Source organism: Dreissena polymorpha, chromosome 13 (assembly GCF_020536995.1).
Source record: "Dreissena polymorpha isolate Duluth1 chromosome 13, UMN_Dpol_1.0, whole genome shotgun sequence".
Taxonomy (NCBI): Eukaryota; Metazoa; Mollusca; class Bivalvia; order Myida; family Dreissenidae; genus Dreissena; species Dreissena polymorpha.
In genome coordinates, this window is record NC_068367.1 from 48,773,614 (window position 1) to 48,793,382 (window position 19,769).

General features: G+C 31.7%; 1 protein-coding gene and 2 non-coding genes across 4 annotated transcripts in view; 2 read left to right on the forward strand and 1 right to left on the reverse strand.

The window, feature by feature from the left end:
- The window catches only part of LOC127855704 (uncharacterized), a 36,271-nt gene extending 16,581 nt beyond the window's left edge, over positions 1–19,690 (reverse strand). Inside the window, exons 1-6 of one of the 2 annotated variants that reach the window (XM_052391484.1) lie at positions 19,500–19,689; positions 18,085–18,120; positions 17,624–17,773; positions 16,631–16,727; positions 15,445–16,070; positions 297–3,035 (exon numbers count right to left, since the gene is read on the reverse strand). In XM_052391484.1, the coding sequence (XP_052247444.1) occupies positions 2,941–3,035; positions 15,445–16,070; positions 16,631–16,727; positions 17,624–17,773; positions 18,085–18,120; positions 19,500–19,623 (1,128 nt within the window). In that variant the 5' untranslated portion in view covers positions 19,624–19,689 and the 3' untranslated portion in view covers positions 297–2,940. Of the gene's footprint in view, positions 1–296; positions 3,036–15,444; positions 16,071–16,630; positions 16,728–17,623; positions 17,774–18,084; positions 18,121–19,499 lie in introns of those variants that run through there. The other variant, XM_052391485.1, reaches the window with a different exon arrangement.
- On the forward strand, positions 10,014–10,085 carry Trnat-ugu (transfer RNA threonine (anticodon UGU)). Its single transcript has one exon. It is a non-coding gene; the product is annotated as a tRNA-Thr (tRNA).
- Positions 10,744–10,816, forward strand: Trnat-ugu (transfer RNA threonine (anticodon UGU)). Its single transcript has one exon. It is a non-coding gene; the product is annotated as a tRNA-Thr (tRNA).
- Positions 19,691–19,769: the final 79 nt, after the last annotated feature.

Genomic DNA, 19,769 nt, shown 5'->3' on the forward strand with positions numbered 1-19,769 from the left:
CTTTGCTACGCTAGCTAACGCGCCATAAGACCAAGTTTCGCATGACGCGTCTAGAAATGTATAATTTGAATGTGTCGAAAGAAAACTGCATGTTATTCAAATATTTAAATACTATATATTTCGATGGTGAAAAAAATAAACTCTTAATATGCAAAGTGAGGACACAAATGATGTGATCTACCGTAGTATAATTTTCATTTTCGAACACTTACGTTTGGTTTGAATACATCTGTCATTAATAACACACGTTTTAAGCGGTAAATATGCGACAACCAAGTGACAAAAAGCAACAACAATAATTTCAATATTTTTATTTGATTTGATCGAGAATTTTATACAATGGTCGTTGATACCAATACATTTATTATAAGAATTATGATGTGGTTCATTCTGTGTTAGACTCACAGACTTTTCCTTAGCGCCATCTTAGATATACGTTGACTTTCTTTTTTCATTTTTGTAATCATAAGTGGAGTTTGTTCGAATCCTATAAAAATGATGAGAGATGTAAATAAGTGGCATTTTTCTCCGTTTTTTTTTCAAAATCTCACCACTGTAGACAATAAAAAGTAAATTATGTTGGCGTTTGCATTTTTCGTGGCCGTTCGATTGGTCTACGTTCAAACGTCGAACTCCATGTCCTGTAATTGTACGTAATATTAAATATGTTCAAAGGGCGAACAATTGCAGTGCCTTCAGCGCTTTAATTGTATAATTTTATAAATGTAGGATCATTTCGGTGTCAGTAGATTATCAGCGAGTACTCATATATTTCAATATTTCCAGGAATGGCCAAGCCAAGAGTGAGGATATTTATTTGTATCATCACGAGTGAATACAAAATCGATTATATAGTAAACCAACAGATGTTTAATGTATTAAAGGCCTTTTCACTAAATGGTAACATATGTTAGCGGTAAAATTGGCGATTTCAAGGAACATTAACGTTATAAAACTGATATATCATATTCATTTTACACGAAACCTGAAAAAAGTATCGATCATTTTCACTATTATTTTTGAACGTTTGAAAAGTAGCTGTTTTTTTTCTATAAACCGTTAAAGCATAAAATAAATATGTCCTTTTTTATGTTTTATACTACTTTGTGTTCGTGCGTATTTCGATATTTGAGACCTAAATGTTTGTGCAAAGAAAAGCATTTATGCAATATTTGCTGTTGTTAGTTTTAGTAAGAAAGTTCCCTTTTCACATGTCATTGAAGTTTTGTGCAAAAATCTGTAACAATGCAATAAGTATAATACATTATACGAAAAATGAAACATATATTATTTCTTCCATTCCCAAACATTGGAACTGTCTATTAAAAAGTTAACGAGTTAACTTTAACACTAATGCTATATGATAATGATTTTATTTACAATATTTCCAGAAGGCTAATGGCCCATGTGGACACATTTTAGTTTATGTAATTGATAACAACAGTAATAATAATATAAACATATTTCTGATGAGTACTTAAGTTATGAGTAAGCGAGTTTGTTGAACATTATACATACTACATAAATAATATCACTCAATCATTGTCTGCAGATAATAATACATGCATTTACTCGTCGCACAAATTCATAGTGAGACTATAACAAGAACAAAATCAAAACTACTGAAAATACAGACGAAGATGAGTAATGCAAAAACCATAGTGCATTGTATTCATTTAACAATAACATTATAGAAAATACATGAGATGTATAATAAATCATGTTTCATGATAATAACAGAACAAATTACGTGTTAATTTCGCAACAAAAACATATGGTAGGTGACATGCAAAGTATACATCATGTAATAAAAATTCATAAAGGCACACATTTAAATCGATTTTTTAAATTAATTTTAGCACCATACACTTAACATTTTTGTAACGCATAAAATATATGTACATTAATTTACATACAAAAACAAAAACAATAGTAATTTACATATTTTAGTTAGTGAACAAAGTCGATAACATTAATAAATAGACACATGTTTGTTAATCTTACTGAAAATGCAGCATGAACAAATGCACTATATTTTCTAAACACAGATTCACTATCGGAAGACATAAGTTCTATAATTTTTTGCATATTTGATCTATTTCTAAAATATCAAGGTATATATTTACATCTTAAATCTGAGTATAAGTTTTATTCAAGCACAACATGATATTCGTCTTCTAGACGGTTCCAAGTAATACATGTCCTTTGCCCACCAGGTTTAGTATTAGGTTTAGACCATCTGCCACTTTCTATTCTTAATCTATGAGTAGATAATCGTAACATAGATAAGCTAAATCTGTACTTTGTAATATAACATAATATTTAATATGGTTACATTTGAAAGTTTGCTATATTTCTATAAGATAAGAGCACTACTCGAGTGTACCAATTGGCCGTTCCAATTTTGGATAAAATTATCTGTAAATATTAGTTTAATAGCACCTAGAAATATAGTTTCTTTATGGCAATTATAATTATGATTATGATAATTAATATTATATACATTGTACATTACAGATCTACTTATCTATAACTTTACTTCATTCTGTTCGAATAACACGACCAATACGTAATAGATTCTATCTATCCGTATTACTAAAATGTCGTATAATGAGCACAAATCACGCAATATTGTAGATAATAGTAGATTTAGCAAATTCAATTTGTGTTGGGAACGGCTAATCAACAAAAACAGACTAAATTTCATCATACACAAAATATTTTGTAAAATAAAAACCTACTTTAATAATAACTACATGTATTTTCATTAGCAGTGGTATCCCATTTTCAAGTAAACAAATGAGGGAGATCATGTTTTAAATGTTTTCGCTCCTAAATCTAAGGCCACGCAAAGTTGTAATATGTTTGCTATATCTTTATACACTATTTGTCCGTACACAAACACCAGCTGTTCGCGACAGTTAATCCGTGTATACTGCTCTACGTTTGTAATTTATTCATTCCGATATGATCATAATCGTCGCCGTTTATATTAAGTCTGCTGTATGTATTTTCTGAAAATACCGCACCCAAACCTTTGCTGGTGAAATCATAGTCGTTGTTCACCACTTCGAAGTGTGTGTCATCAATGTCCTCATATTCATCAATTTTGAATTTTCTATCATTTGTATCATCAACGCCTATTTTGACATCGACGACTGGTTTCTCTAATTTAAATAAATCATTAACTTCATCCGATGGATATTCATTAACATGAATACCAGTGCCTTCTTTTTCTAAAACAAAATACGGATGCCTTTCGTCACTGGGCTCATCTTTTCGGTTCTCCAATTCTAAGCGATGTGCTTCTAAAACTAAGTAATTGTGTTTCTCAGATGAATCGGCTTTAAGAGCGAAATATTGACGCATGCATTCTTTTTCCAACACGAAATCGGACTTTGCTGCAGCAAAGTTTTCTTGCTCCCCTGGCTTTTTTGCTATTGCCAAGTCGTCTTCAACAGTGGCCACACCACCGCTATTATTTCCATTAAAGACGCCTACATTGCTAGCTAGGACAACTGAGTCAGTGGTGTCATCACTAATCCCTAAATACTCATAGTGATCACGGGGTTGAACCTCCGGATCTATATTCGACTCATGGGTCATGCCGCCCCTGTTTTGATGCCATTTGCTCTCGGTAGATTTGAAACATGCGCGCCCACTATTAAACACAAACTTAATTAACAGCGAAATAATGTATTTTTAAATCTCATGAAGATGGTAAATAAAGTAAATATGTCAATTATATCAGTTTTGTCGTTCTAAATACAACCAATTTCATTTTTTAAAATGATTTTCAAGTAAAATAATTATCTTTATAACACTACTCATAAATGTTCACGAACTGTTGAATACTCAATTGCATATATATATACACAGGTTGCCAGCGTGTGGCTACGATACCAACTAATGAAAACATCACCCTGAATGACAAACAATCACATTTCAACGAAAAATCAAACATTTCTGGAAAAAAAAACTTTCACCATCAAATACATATACAACAAGGCATTCAACCGGAAACCACCCGATAACAGGGCGCATCGCCCCCGAACAGCCATTACCCCATCAATCCCGCAGCGACTCCCACGATCTCGGCCTCATTCAACTGTTTAATAGTTTTACTGAAACCATTTGCAGTGTTGAGAATCCATTATTTTGTTTATAAAACAACCCATAGTTTTAATGTGAATAACTGTATAAAGAAGGCTGAATGGTGTGATAACGAATGCGATACTGCACACAATTTGTACCACGATGCTTTACATATATTAACTCAAGTAAAACAGGTCTGAACAGAAAACGTTTATGTACACTTAAAATAGTATAAGGACTTAATACGCAAGAAGAAAGTTGTGTGTTACATGAAAAAAATGTCGGAGATTAGAAATGAAGAAAACACAAACCAAAGGAATTTTGGCAAATTTTCAAATAAATAATAGCTTTATTAACAATAAAATACCTTTAGAAAAAAGTTTTTTGAATAACTTAGTAGCAACATGTCCGATTTTTAAAATACTGAAGCAGAAGATTTTTGTTTAAAATATTATTTAAGTTTAGACAATTCTGTGTTTCCAGAACTTGAAATACGATTTGAAACAAAATAAATCAACTGATAGATATTGTATTTTGAATGAATATTTTCTTGAATGTAGTGATATTTTTTCTGCCCATTTGTGTGATATGTTTAATGATATTTTCGTATTGGGCTTCTTCCCCGATAAATTGACAAAGAAGGTTATAATCCACTTGCATACCAAAGGGGTTGTTAATGATGTGAACACCTATAGAGGGATACCCTAGTAAGTTGCTTTTGAAAATTATTTACCATTGTTTTAAATAAACGTATTAAATCTTTTTGCAATGAAAACACTATAATTTCGGATGCACAATTCGGATATAGAAAATGCTTTTCAACTGTTGGTGCTTAATATACTTTTATGTCGATTGCACAAAATCATTTGAATGAAAACTAACGTTTGTATGTTGTAAACTTTGATATGTTGAAATGTTTTGATAGCATTTACAGCAATGTATTATGGTTGAAAATGTTTAAGTTCTGCGGGTGGACTACGGAAAGGAGAGGTAATGTCGCCGATTTTGTTTTCCCTAGTTATTGTAGATCTTGAACTTTACCTACAAGATAACATTAACTCTGGTTTGATTATTGATGATATTGGGGTGTTTTTTAATAGTATTTGCTGACGACATTGTCACCTGCTGAAGTTTAATTACATTTAGATAATTTATATTTATATTGCAATTCTTGGGGGTTACATGTTAACACTACTAAAACAAAAACGAAAATAATAGTATTTCGGAAAAGGGGTGGACTAAAAGAAAACAAAAAATGGACATACAATGGGAATGATACTGAAATTGTTGATGACTTGAATTATTTAGGAACAGTGTTGAATTATACTGAACGTTTTAATTTAATCCTTGGACAAAATTGAACATGTGGTTGGTAAAGCTCTTAGGACCATGCATACTTTATTGTTTAAATGCAATAAATTTTACATGAAGCAAAAAATATCCTGTCAGTTGTATGGGTCTTTTGTGGGATCTATGCTTCAGAAGTATGGGCTTTTCCATAAACAAATGATATTGAACGGACAAATTAAACGCATAAATATTAAATTTTGCCAACGATTACGACATGTTTAAGTAAAAACATGTAGTGTTGCTGTTTATGGATAATAAGAAAAATATCCATTGTACGTAAATAAGTTTGTTAAAATTCTTAAATATTGGTTTAAAATTCTAAACAATGAAAATATCATTATGCAAACGGTTTACAAACAAGCATTAAAGCCACACACCTTGAAATGAAATACACGTTAATTAATAAATATAGATGCAATTCGCAGCTGTGCAAAGTTGTAATTAAATTTATAGCCTAGTTAGCAAGTAATTTATAATTTTGTTTAAAATTTTAAACCGAAAGTAGGATTTCTAGACGTAAACGTCCATTTCGACAAACGCGATTATTTTTTTTAGTTTTAAAGCGCAAACAAGATGGATTTCTACCTTGTGACCACCAGGTATATTCTAATAAAGATAGGCATAGATAAAATATGTTTCTTATTTATACTTAAATTAACTATGCAATGCAGTTCATTTCAAGGTGTGTGGCTTTAAACTATTTAATAAAGGATATACAAATTGGGTGTCACATGTGAAAAAAACGTTGTATAAGTAAATAGTTTTATTAGCGATGTCAAATGTAGACTTGTGGATAATTTTAAACAAGAGTGGTATGGCACAATGAATAACAGTTCTGTTTAGATATGTATACAGGTAAAAACATCTTTGGAATATGTGGAATACTTAGATTTACTTCATAAACATCTGCGCCTATTTGCCACAAGATTAAGATAATAAAAATGCCTTACATAATTATTAAAATTAATACATGCCGCGTGGTGAAAACGGTAATACAAATTTCTTACATCAGAAAAAACTGAACATGTGTTTCTATCTTAACAAATAAATGCAAACAATACAAGCATTATGATTATCAATGTATGTTTAGACAACACATTTATATTCCTATTTAATAAAGCTGAGCAGTCAAGCGTATATTTTAAAACGTCAGAACAGAACAGAACAGAAAGTTTATTCATATAACTTGAACATTTACAGTTCATCGTTACATATACAAAACTGACAATATATAAGCAATAGGCACATGCATAGTAATGCGAAATAACCAAACTAGTACATAGAAAGGTGTTAAAAATGCACTAAGGCCATCGAATTTCTCAACGTTTGCATTCAATGTATCAGTTCTCATTTTAAAAGCATTTTTACAATATATCGCGAGTTTATTTAAAGACTTTGGTTTTTTTATTTGTTAACAAAAGAATAAATTTATGCATATTAGGTCGGTTATAATAGAATTTGTCAATATACATTTTTCTTATATCTGTATAAAGAGGACATACAATTACAAAATGGTATTCGTCTTCAATATCATTTGAGTTACATATATTACATTTGCGTTCGTTTTTAGGAATATTTGTATGTCTCCCAGATTCAATTTTTAACATGTGGGACGAAAGTCTTAATTTTGATATGTATTTTCACAAATTAAAGTTTTGGATTATGTTAAGGTAATCAGATAGTTCAAATCGATGTTTCAATTCTTTGTATAAAGTTAATGAACTTTTAACGTTTAAATCATTTAGCCACAAACCTATGTACATATCAATTAGTCTATTTTTAAATATAGGAATAAATACATTTGCATTTACTGATTCTGGGTACATCCAAACATCTACAAAACCCGTGTTTTGAAGTAAGTCTCGTACTTTGGTAATCCAATTGTTACATCGTATTATATTTTCAGCACCATTTCTCATATAACATAGTGTACTATATAATATACAATTAGTTTATTTAACAGTATACAATTTTATGAAATATTTTATAATTCGTACAAAGCGATTTATATATAATGGGTATCGCCCTGTCAATAGGGCCATGACACTCGCATTAGTGACTCGTATTTTTGCATCTCGAATACGCCCTATTTTTGACACTTACTGATTGATGTTATCTATAACAGTACACAGGGACCTATACACACAGGTCCCTGCAGTACATGATAATATGCCCTAATTGATTAACACGTCTGTAAGTACCAATTAAAGGTAAAGTGTGACACTCGTTATAATTGTAGACGACAACGGCTTATGTTTGCATATCAGTTACGCCCTATATATAACACAAATATTGATTGTTGTTAATTATTACACGAAGTGATAATATACACTAATCGAGTGAGCACGCCTTTAATTATTAATTAAAGGTAAAGTTATTATTGACGACAATATAAATATCAGGTATGGACATGGTCTTGCCATATTTGTAAAAATGCCTGCGCCTCCGTGTTTATTTTGCTTAAGGAGAATTTACTCCACCTCTAGAGCGGTCACTTGTGACAAGTGCCAACGGTGGGATCATATTCGGCGTGGAAATACTGGAATAAAGGAGGAAGAGTATGGTGAAGCCGTTCGAAACCAGCACGAACTGCGCTTTGTATGTATGAGGTGTCGTCACTATGATACCACCGATGAGGATGAGGACATGTATGTAGATGCAGAGGAAGTCACTCACGTACAACTGCGTTTGGCTAATGGACCGATGGTCACTGAACAAACACAGGCGCTTCTGTTGTTAAACGAAGAGGCAGATAATTGTGGTGCTATTGATGCTGCAGCAACAGACCATGCAACGTCAATGTTTGACGTCAGTCGACCTGAGCGTTTTGTGGAGTTGGAGGAACAAAAACGTAAGTGGACCAATCATCATTATCATTATTTTAAATAATAATAATACAAATTAAAAATAAAATAAATTAACAAAAAATTAATCACAATAAACTCAAATAACAAACAAATATTTGTTTTTGATTCTAATAATAATACAATTTCTATGTGTTCATATTTTATGTACCAATACATTACGGTATCTTTCAGTAAAATCAAATACATATTTGTTATTAAATTAAATTTGATAACAAAGTGATGATTTTTTTTCCGGCGACGAAACCGTCAATGATGTCGTAATAGAAGGAGTCGCAAGAACATGCGACCAAAAGACCCGATGTCGACAGAGTATGAGATAAGCTAAACCCCATGCTACGGCATGTAAACTATAGATTCTTTTAATTGTAGAGACATTTGATTAATGCTATACTGCTTCGTAAACGAAGGAGAAACGTTTCGATGCAATGTTTAGAGGATGTTTTGTATCATGACAGTTTTTAATTTATTGTAATTTACATGTTATTTACATATATTCATATTTCAGTTCAAATGATATGCATCCAATGTGTACGGTGATTAAAAAAAATAGCTCAGTGGCAGATCACTGGTCTTGTGAACCAGGGGTCGTGAGATCGATCCACACTGGGGGCAAAATGTGGATTCATTTCATGTTCAGATTAATTGTCTTAACTAAAATAATAATTATGAATATTAAAATTAAAAATAATGTATTACTCGTTCAATAATGAAAACCTAGTCATTACAATACTTATTGACAATAAAACATACAATTTCACCTTTTATTGTTCTTCATTTCTTATTTGCTAATACAGTAAAATATATAATCTTATTATCACTCACTGCCATCATTAAAATATACGGTAGCTTCATTCCATCTCCTTTCACTGGTCACAAACATTACAACATCAACGCCTTATATCTTTTTTAAAGATATTTCTTGTTTTTGATATATCGTTAAGTATGAGAACAAGCGCACATATGCCTCCATAGCTCAGTGGCAAAGCACTGGTCTTGTATCATTTCATCAAGGTGATCTAGAATATTTGTTATGCAACATTTGCTTTCATGGTGCTGCGGCAAAATGGTTAGAGTGGATTAAATACTCGCGGCCCCACTTACATTGCGTACTTCGTATAATTAAGTCACAAATGCAATTATGAAACGGTTATGGACAACGTCCGATCAATAACAAGCCCAATCATTATGTCGAGTTATATAAAACATTATAACGAACAGGCACAACCCAATGCATCTACAATAATCAGTTGATCCTACAAAGAAACGACACACACTTAACTGTCTACTAGTTTCACATGTTTTCCCATTAGTTGCTGATTAACTAATTTATAACGAGCGCTTTATAAAAATTTAGTATTAAGTTACCTACAGGCCGAACATCAATGCAACCAGTGAGGTTTGAACTCACAACCCTTGGACTACGAGACCAGTGCTCTACTACTGAGCTAAAGAGGCAAGATATTAAGGTAAAGTTTAGTATATTTACGTTTCAAATATGTCCTTATTGGTTTAATGACTGCATGTATAAGCTATATTTCAATGGTTTATACATTCCTAATAATTTATAGTTATTTATAACGAGCGCTTCATATAAATTGACCCGCCCTTTGATGAGTCAAGGACTGCAGATATTAGCTATGTTCAATGGTTTATCTACATCATTTTTGTTATATCGTTAAATATGAAATAATGCGCACTCATGCCTCCATAGCTCAGTGGCAGAGCACTGGTCTTGTAAACCAGGGGTCGTGAGATCGATCCTCACTGGGAGCAAACTGTGGATTATATTCAGCTAAATTGTCTAATTTAAAATAATATTAATACAAAAAATTACTATTAGTATTGTTAATATTATAAAACTGTGTTATATTTGTGTTGTTATCATAAGTACATTTTTTTAAACTATATTATTAGTCATTATTGAATCATAAACGTAGATATGGACAGAGTTATTTAAATTGAACAACCGATATTCAATAAAAATAACTGTTAAGTTAGTTCCTTCCGTATATGATCATTTCATCAAGGTGATCTAGAATATTTTAATATGCAACATTTTCTTTCATGGTGCTGGGGCAAAACGGTCAGAGTGGATTAAATACTCGCGGCCCCACTTACATTGCGTACTTATGAAACGGTTATGGACAACGTCCGATCAATAACAAGCCTAATCAATATGTCGAGTTATATAAAACATTATAACGAACAGGCACAACCCAATGCATCTACAATAATCAGTTGATCCTACAAAGAAACGACACACACTTCACATGTTTTCCCATTAGTTGTTGATTAACTAATTTATAACGAGCGCTTCAAATAAATTGACCCGCCCTTTGATGAGTCAAGGACTGCAGATATTAGCTAATGTTCAATGGTTTATCTACATCATTTTTGATATATCGTTAAATATGAACTCAAGCGCACTCATGCCTCCATAGCTCAGTGGCATAGCACTGGTCTTGTAAACCAGGGGTCGTGAGATCGATCCTCACTGGGGTGCAAAATGTGGATTCATTTTATGTTCAGCTTAATTGTCTTAATTAAAATAATATTAATACGAATACTTATTATTATTAAACTTTGTTATATTTGCCTTTTTTATCACAACTATTTTATTATATTTTAGTCATTATTGAATTATAAACCTAGATATGGACAGAGTTCTTTTATTTGAACTACCGAAACACAATAAAAATAACTGTTAAGTTAGTTACTTTCGTATATGACCATTTCATGATGATGATCTAGAATATTGCTATAGGCCAAAAAACAATGCAAAGTGAGAATTGTACTCACGACCCATGGTTTACGAGACCAGTGCTCTACCACTGAAATATGGAGGCGCAAAATTGATGTTTAGCATACTTTCGTTTCAAATAAGTTCTTATTGGTTTAATGACTGCAGATATAAGCTATGCTTCAATGGTTTTGACTTATAATATTGTAAAATAGTTGTACTTATGATAAAACGCAAAAGAAACAAAGTTTAAAAATAGTCAAGATAATAGTAATCATTATTTGTATTCATATTATTTCAATTAAGACAATTAACTGAACAAAAAAAATGTCCCCAGTGAGGATCGATCTAACGACCCCTTGTGCACAAGACTACTCTGATCTATGAAGGTACATGTATATGTGAGCCTCTTCTCAAATTTAACAATATATCAGCTAGCAAGAAGATAAACCACTTAACATATCTTATATCTGCAGTCTTGACTCATCGAATGGTCGATTTATATAAATCGCTCGTTATAACTAAACGTACAACTAATAACCCAAACGTAACATCGTAATATAATAGTACTACTACTACTTATAGTTATTCAGAACATACAGTGAATCCAGTCTTTAAACCCGGGTTAAAAGTCTCTTAACTATATACTTCACTGTTGAACCATGGTTTAAGACAATAATGTGCACTTTGCTTGCCATAGCAATACACCGTCGTTTGCGTAACCTCGTTGATAGCGCTTGACTGAATTCTGGTAAGACATCGGGGTGGGGGGGGGGGGAGGATCTGATATGGCTATGAAATCTGCAGCTGGACTTTGAGTTCACATATGTATACACTTGCGAAGATGAGGCTTTTGGTTACCAACCTTAATAAGAGCCGCTTCTTTATCAGATCAACGGAAGAAAAACGGAAAAATCAAGCAAAATAAATCATAAAAGAAAAACGTTTTATTTATCATAAAAGAAAAACGTTTTATTTTAATATTCATATGAATTCCATTCCATTATTGTTTCATAATGATAAGTGAAACGAATTTCATTGGGAAAATTCGTGAAAATTGGAAATAATTTATCAATGTTCTCTTAGATCAACAGAATGCAACATAACTGTCTGGTTGGATCATTTTCGTTATTATTGTGTGTGTGATATATGTTTAAATAATATTTCGCATTTTGATTCAGTACTAAATCCGCGTCGTTCGAAAATGGGTCATATGCCATATGCAGCTATCGTCGATATTGACAAGCCTGGGAATCTCGCAGTAGGTAAGGAGATACCTAGTGAGACCACGAAACCTTGCGTGAATTATAGTGGGCAGCGCAGCTGCTGACTAGAGTGCGCAACTGCGCAGACAGGGCCTTTGCTACGCTAGCTAACGCGCCATAAGACCAAGTTTCGCATGACGCGTCTAGAAATGTATAATTTGAATGTGTCGAAAGAAAACTGCATGTTATTCAAATATTTGAATACTATATATTTCGATGGTGAAAAAAATAAACTCTTAATATGCAAAGTGAGGACACAAATGATGTGATCTACCGTAGTATAATTTTCATTTTCGAACACTTACGTTTGGTTTGAATACATGTGCCATTAATAACACACGTTTTAAGCGGTAAATATGCGACAACCAAGTGACAAAAAGCAACAATAATTTCAATATTTTTATTTGATTTGATCGAGAATTTAATACAATGGTCGTTGATACCAATACATTTATTATAAGAATTATGGTGTGGTACATTCTGTGTTAGACTCACAGACTTTTCCTTAGCGCCATCTTAGATATACGTTGACTTTCTTTTTTCATTTTTGTAATCATAAGTGGAGTTTGTTCGAATCCTATAAAAGTGATGAGAGATGTAAATAAGTGGCATTTTTCTCCGTTTTTTTTTTCAAAATCTCACCACTGTAGACAATAAAAAGTAAATTATGTTGGCGTTTGCATTTTTCGTGGCCGTTCGATTGGTCTACGTTCAAACGTCGAACTCCATGTCCTGTGATTGTACGTAATATTAAATATGTTCAAAGGGCGAACAATTGCAGTGCCTTCAGCGCTTTAATTGTATAATTTTATAAATGTAGGATCATTTCGGTGTCAGTAGATTATCAGCGAGTACTCAAATATTTCAATATTTCCAGGAATGGCCAAGCCAAGAGTGAGGATATTTATTTGTATCATCACGAGTGAATACAAAATCGATTATATAGTAAACCAACAGATGTTTAATGTATTAAAGGCCTTTTCACTAAATGGTAACATATGTTAGCGGTAAAATTGGCGATTTCAAGGAACATTAACGTTATAAAACTGATATATCATATTCATTTTACACGAAACCTGAAAAAAGTATCGATCATTTTCACTATTATTTTTGAACGTTTGAAAAGTAGCTGTTTTTTTTTCTATAAACCGTTAAAGCATAAAATAAATATGTCCTTTTTAATGTTTTATACTACTTTGTGTTCGTGCGTATTTCGATATTTGAGACCTTAATGTTTGTGCAAAGAAAAGCATTTATGCAATATATGCTGTTGTTAGTTTTAGTAAGAAAGTTCCCTTTTCACATGTCATTGAAGTTTTGTGCAAAAATCTGTAACAATGCAATAAGCATAATACATTATACGAAAAATGAAACATATATTATTTCTTCCATTCCCAAACATTGGAACTGTCTATTAAAAAGTTAACGAGTTAACTTTAACACTAATGCTATATGATAATGATTTTATTTACAATATTTCCAGAAGGCTAATGGCCCATGTGGACACATTTTAGTTTATGTAATTGATAACAACAGTAATAATATTATAAACATATTTCTGATGAGTACTTAAGTTATGAGTAAGCGAGTTTGTTGAACATTATACATACTACATAAATAATATCACTCAATCATTGTCTGCAGATAATAATACATGCATTTACTCGTCGCACAAATTCATAGTGAGACTATAACAAGAACAAAATCAAAACTACTGAAAATACAGACGAAGATGAGTAATGCAAAAACCATAGTGCATTGTATTCATTTAACAATAACATTATAGAAAATACATGAGATGTATAATAAATTATGTTTCATGATAATAACAGAACAAATTACGTGTTCATTTCGCAACAAAAACATATAGTAGGTGACATGCAAAGTATACATCATGTAATAAAAATTCAGAAAGGCACACATTTAAATCGATTTTTTTAAATTATTTTAGCACCATACACTTAACATTTTTGTAACGCATAAAATATATGTACATTAATTTACATACAAAAACAAAAACAATAGTAATTTACATATTTTAGTTAGTGAACAAAGTCGATAACATTAATAAATAGACATATGTTTGTTAATCTTACTGAAAATGCAGCATGAACAAATGCACTATATTTTCTAAACACAGATTCACTATCGGAAGACATAAGTTCTAATTTTTTTTGCATATTTGATCTATTTCTAAAATATCAAGGTATATATTTACATCTTAAATCTGAGTATAAGTTTTATTCAAGCACAACATGATATTCGTCTTCTAGACGGTTACAAGTAATACATGTCCTTTGCTCACCAGGTTTAGTATTGGGTTTAGACCATCTGCCACTATCTATTCTTAATCTATGAGTAGATAATCGTAACATAGATAAGCTAAATCTGTACTTTGTAATATAACATAATATTTAATATGGTTACATTTGAAAGTTTGCTATATTTCTATAAGATAAGAGCACTACTCGAGTGTACCAATTGGCCGTTCCAATTTTGGATAAAATTATCTGTAAATATTAGTTTAATAGCACCTAGAAATATAGTTTCTTTATGGCAATTATAATTATGATTATGATAATTAATATTATATACATTGTACATTACAGATCTACTTATCTATAACTTTACTTCATTCTGTTCGAATAACACGACCAATACGTAATAGATTCTATCTATCCGTATTACTAAAATGTCGTATAATGAGCACAAATCACGCAATATTGTAGATAATAGTAGATTTAGCAAATTCAATTTGTGTTGGGAACGGCTAATCAACAAAAACAGACTAAATTTCATCATACACAAAATATTTTGTAAAATAAAAACCTACTTTAATAATAACTACATGTATTTTCATTAGCAGTGGTATCCCATTTTCAAGTAAACAAATGAGGGAGATCATTTTTTAAATGTTTTCGCTCCTAAATCTAAGGCCACGCAAAGTTGTAATATGTTTGCTATATCTTTATACACTATTTGTCCGTACACAAACACCAGCTGTTCGCGACAATTATTCCGTGTATACTGCTCTAAGGTTGTAATTTAATCATTCCGATATGATCATAATCGTCGCCGTTTATATTAAGTCTGCTGTATGTATTTTCTGAAAATACCGCACCCAAACCTTTGCTGGTGAAATCATAGTCGTTGTTCACCACTTCGAAGTGTGTGTCATCAATGTCCTCATATTCATCAATTTTGAATTTTCTATCATTAGTATCCTCAACGCCTATTTTGACATCGACGACTGGTTTCTCTAATTTAAATAAATCATTAACTTCATCCGATGGATATTCATTAACATGAATACCAGTGCCTTCTTTTTCTAAAACAAAATACGGATGCCTTTCGTCACTGGGCTCATCTTTTCGGTTCTCCAATTCTAAGCGATGTGCTTCTAAAACAAAGTAATTGTGTTTCTCAGATGAACCGGCTTTAAGAGCGAAATCTTGACTCATGCATTCTTTTTCCAACACGAAATCGGACTTTGCTGCAGCAAAGTTTTCTTGCTCCCCTGGCTTTTTTGCTATTGCCAAGTCGTCTTCAACAGTGGCCACACCACCGCTATTATTTCCATTGAAGACGCCTACATTGCTAGCTAGGACAACTGAGTCAGTGGTGTCATCACTCATCCCTAAATACTCATAGTGATCACGAGGTTGAAGCTCCGGATCTATATTCGACTCATGGGTCATGCCGCCCCTGTTTTGATGCCATTTGCTCTCGGTAGATTTGAAACATGCGCGCCCACTATAAAACACAAACTTAATTAACAGCGAAATAATGTCTTTTTAAATCTCACGAAGATGGTAAATAAAGTAAATATGTCAATGATATCAGTTTTGTCGTTCTAAATACAACCTTTTCCATTTTTTAAAACTAATTTTCAAATAAAATAATTATCTTTATAACACTACTCATAAATGTTCACGAACTGTTGAATACTCAATTGCACATATATATATATATATATATATATATATATATATATATATATATATATATATATATATATATATATATATATATATATATATATATATATATATATATATAGACGTGTGTGTGTAACCGCCTTCATTATTAGCTTTAAATGAACCCATCCGTATGCAATCCTGTTTAAAAACCTACGCATCAGAACGTCGAATCATGGTTTATGTACCGATAACCAAAGTTAAATAAGCATGTGCCTGAATTAATATGTATATTGTACAAAACTTGTTAATGATTTCTTTCTCAAAGTCGGCTTTCAATTTTCAATTATTGAGAGAGTTCATTGCAAGAAAACAGATCAAGAATAAATCGCTTACGTGTTTCTAAGAATAATTACAATGATTCCAGCGACAATCACAATAAAGACCCCAACGACGATTCCAACTACCATTAAGCTGCTTGTTGATCCTGGAACTGAAATGTGATACATATTGACTTTATATTGCTATATTTTAATGTGTTTATGAAATAAATATATTGTATTACCACATCAATAAAAGACTATGAATTGCTACAAATAAAATTGATTGCGCTACGAAGGTAATTTTCTTTGTTACAAAGATATTTTTTTCTTCTAAGGTAAGCTTATTTGATACGGATATCATTTATTTTGCTGTTGAGAACTTAAAGGGACTGTCAACCACGAATGACGAAAAAAGAAAAGTTCTAAAACACCGTACTTTTTACCATTATAAGTTATATTTATTAAAATATCACGACTGGTCTATAACATTACTTTCAGTATATTTGGTAATAAAATTTCGCGATGTGAAATCGAAAGTACATCGCAAAAATAGGTGACATAACGATATAGACACTATATATAACGCAAGTAGATAGATCATTTTATATATAAAATATATACAAGTCACTATGCATGCATAATTTGCATTCCTGGTTTTACCACGTGCCGATGATGATCAATCTACTTGCGTTATTTATAGTTAACTAGAAGTTACCTGCAGGTAGACATACACAGTTAAATTTATAACCGAATATACTGAAAATATGAACACGTAACAACTTTTTTCAAGTAATGTTATATACCAGTCGTGATATTTTAATCAATATAAACTAGTAATTGTAAAAATACGGTATTTTAGAACTTTTCTTTTTCGTCATTCGTGGTTGACAGTCCGTTTAACTTAAACAAAGGTTACACAATAAAAGACAGGGAAACATTTTGTGGTAAACGAAAATTTGCGTCCAGATAAGTTTTGAAATAAACTCAAAAATAAAATTCTAGTTAATGTGTTGAAAATGACCGTTTTTTTGCGAATTATCTTCCTCACTTAAAGGTTCTGACATACTAGTTGAAGGCATATGCTGGGTTGTGTCGGAATCAGTGTTCGGTAGAGACGTTTGCATGGTTGTAGAAACCATTTCTGTTTCTGCTTCCTCTTGTGTTGTAGACACTTCGTCTGATGTAGACACCGCTTCTGTTGTAGACACATCAAAATCTGCGAACATAAAGGCAAATGCGGACATTTTTAAAACTATTGTCATGCGCATGAAGCAACGATGCACATACTAGACTTAATATGTTCACTCTTTATTTAATGACTTATATTGTGTAAAATTATATGGTTCAAGATATATCAAACACATATGGAAAAAATATGTCTCATTGTTTACGTGAACAATATTATAAACTTATCGCGGGGCATGCACGGAAATGTAAAGATTAAGATTAAGTTGAGACATAACTTGTTAACGACATTTAAATAATGACAATTATCAAATACAGTTTATTTAAACTTAAGTATCTTACCTGATGGATCCTTAATGCACTGGGCGATCACTGACTCTAAAACGTTGATTTGAACTATGATGTCTCATGCAAATACATAACGTACGATACAACATTTACTGATTGTGTGTTAAATACAACACAATAACATAGTATTGTTGGTTAAAATACTATGACATGAATAATATGTGAGGTGAAACATATAATTTAAGGTCACGTCTAACGCAGCACTTATATAAACAAATATCTTTATCTGATAATATAAATATGTATACATCCTGTAAATTTCGATCCATAGTGATTCAAGCTTCGGTGAATTATCTTTAACTAATCAACAACGGATATAAAAAGTCACAAAATGAAACAATCTTAAACTTTTCACATTAAGATAATATTATTAAACAGCCTATTTAAATCGAACATGAACTAAATAAGTATCCATTCAAAGTGCTAAAGGTCATGTCTTCGCATCAATGTTCAACTCGTCACAATCCTATAAATTTTAGATGATTTTAAATTATGTTGTAAAACTTATTATTGAATAAATATGTTTAAATCATCTCGTCACACTATTTTTTATAATAGTTGGATGGGGTTATTTTGATAGCAGGGCGTTCATTATGTGTGATTTGACGCTTGTGTAATACATATGTCGCGTGCGCGATACGACTTTGTGTTCTACATGACTGCTATTACGATTGTCATGTCTTAAATCTTCTAATTGCAAAAACACGCTATTTTAAATCGAATTCCATCAAACAAAGGTGCAAGTTAACGATCTGCATGGTTACTAATACGATCGACAAGTCTGTAGTCGTCTTCTTGCGCACACCCGCTTTTTTACTATCAATTCTTATTAAAGAAAAATTGGTACGATTATATTGTCGTTTAAAAGCATAGCTTTTGAAAGAAAATCACAATTGTTCGCAAACGTCCGTGTGCACGTGCAATATGTGTAAACCACAACCGTTCGCAGCAACATAGCGTCATTGATGAAGTATAATAATCTTTGTAGAAATTATTCTCAACTAGTTATGAGCGAAATTTAAAGTGGATTTTTTTTTTAAGAAATCAGGATTATACATGTTTAAGTTAAAAGACCTTTCGAGTGTATTTTATCTAGAGTCGACATTAATTGAATCTTCATTTCACTTGAAAAAAGTAATACATTATAAACTGATATAAAAACATCAACAAATAATATCAGTTGAGGTCCATATAAACAAAACACGATTCGTCAAAACACGAAATCATCTGCGCGAGTATACAATATTACAATACCAATGGTAAATCCTTGAGACTACGGTGCATTGAGCGTAAAATTGTAGTTTCATAAATCGAATTATTATCTGCATTATTTTACGTTGAAAACCTTATACGCGAGCAATAATGTCAAATGTTAGCCATTTTTTTGTCGATAAGCAATGTTGTAATACCTATTTCTTTGCGGCATTCTGAAATTTCATCGGCTTCGAGTGGACAAAATATAACAGTGGCAGTTGATTCGCAAGGAGCTTTTATACTTGGTTCTGGAAACATGAAAACAAACACGTTATTCATTGGTTTTTGAACTCTTGAAAATAATTCGGATGAACATCATATCGACCAAAATACAAATAACAACATTTATAACGTTCGAATAATACGGATTTTTCAAGTATTAATAGCATGGTTCTTTGACACATGGTAGCATGTAATGCCTATAG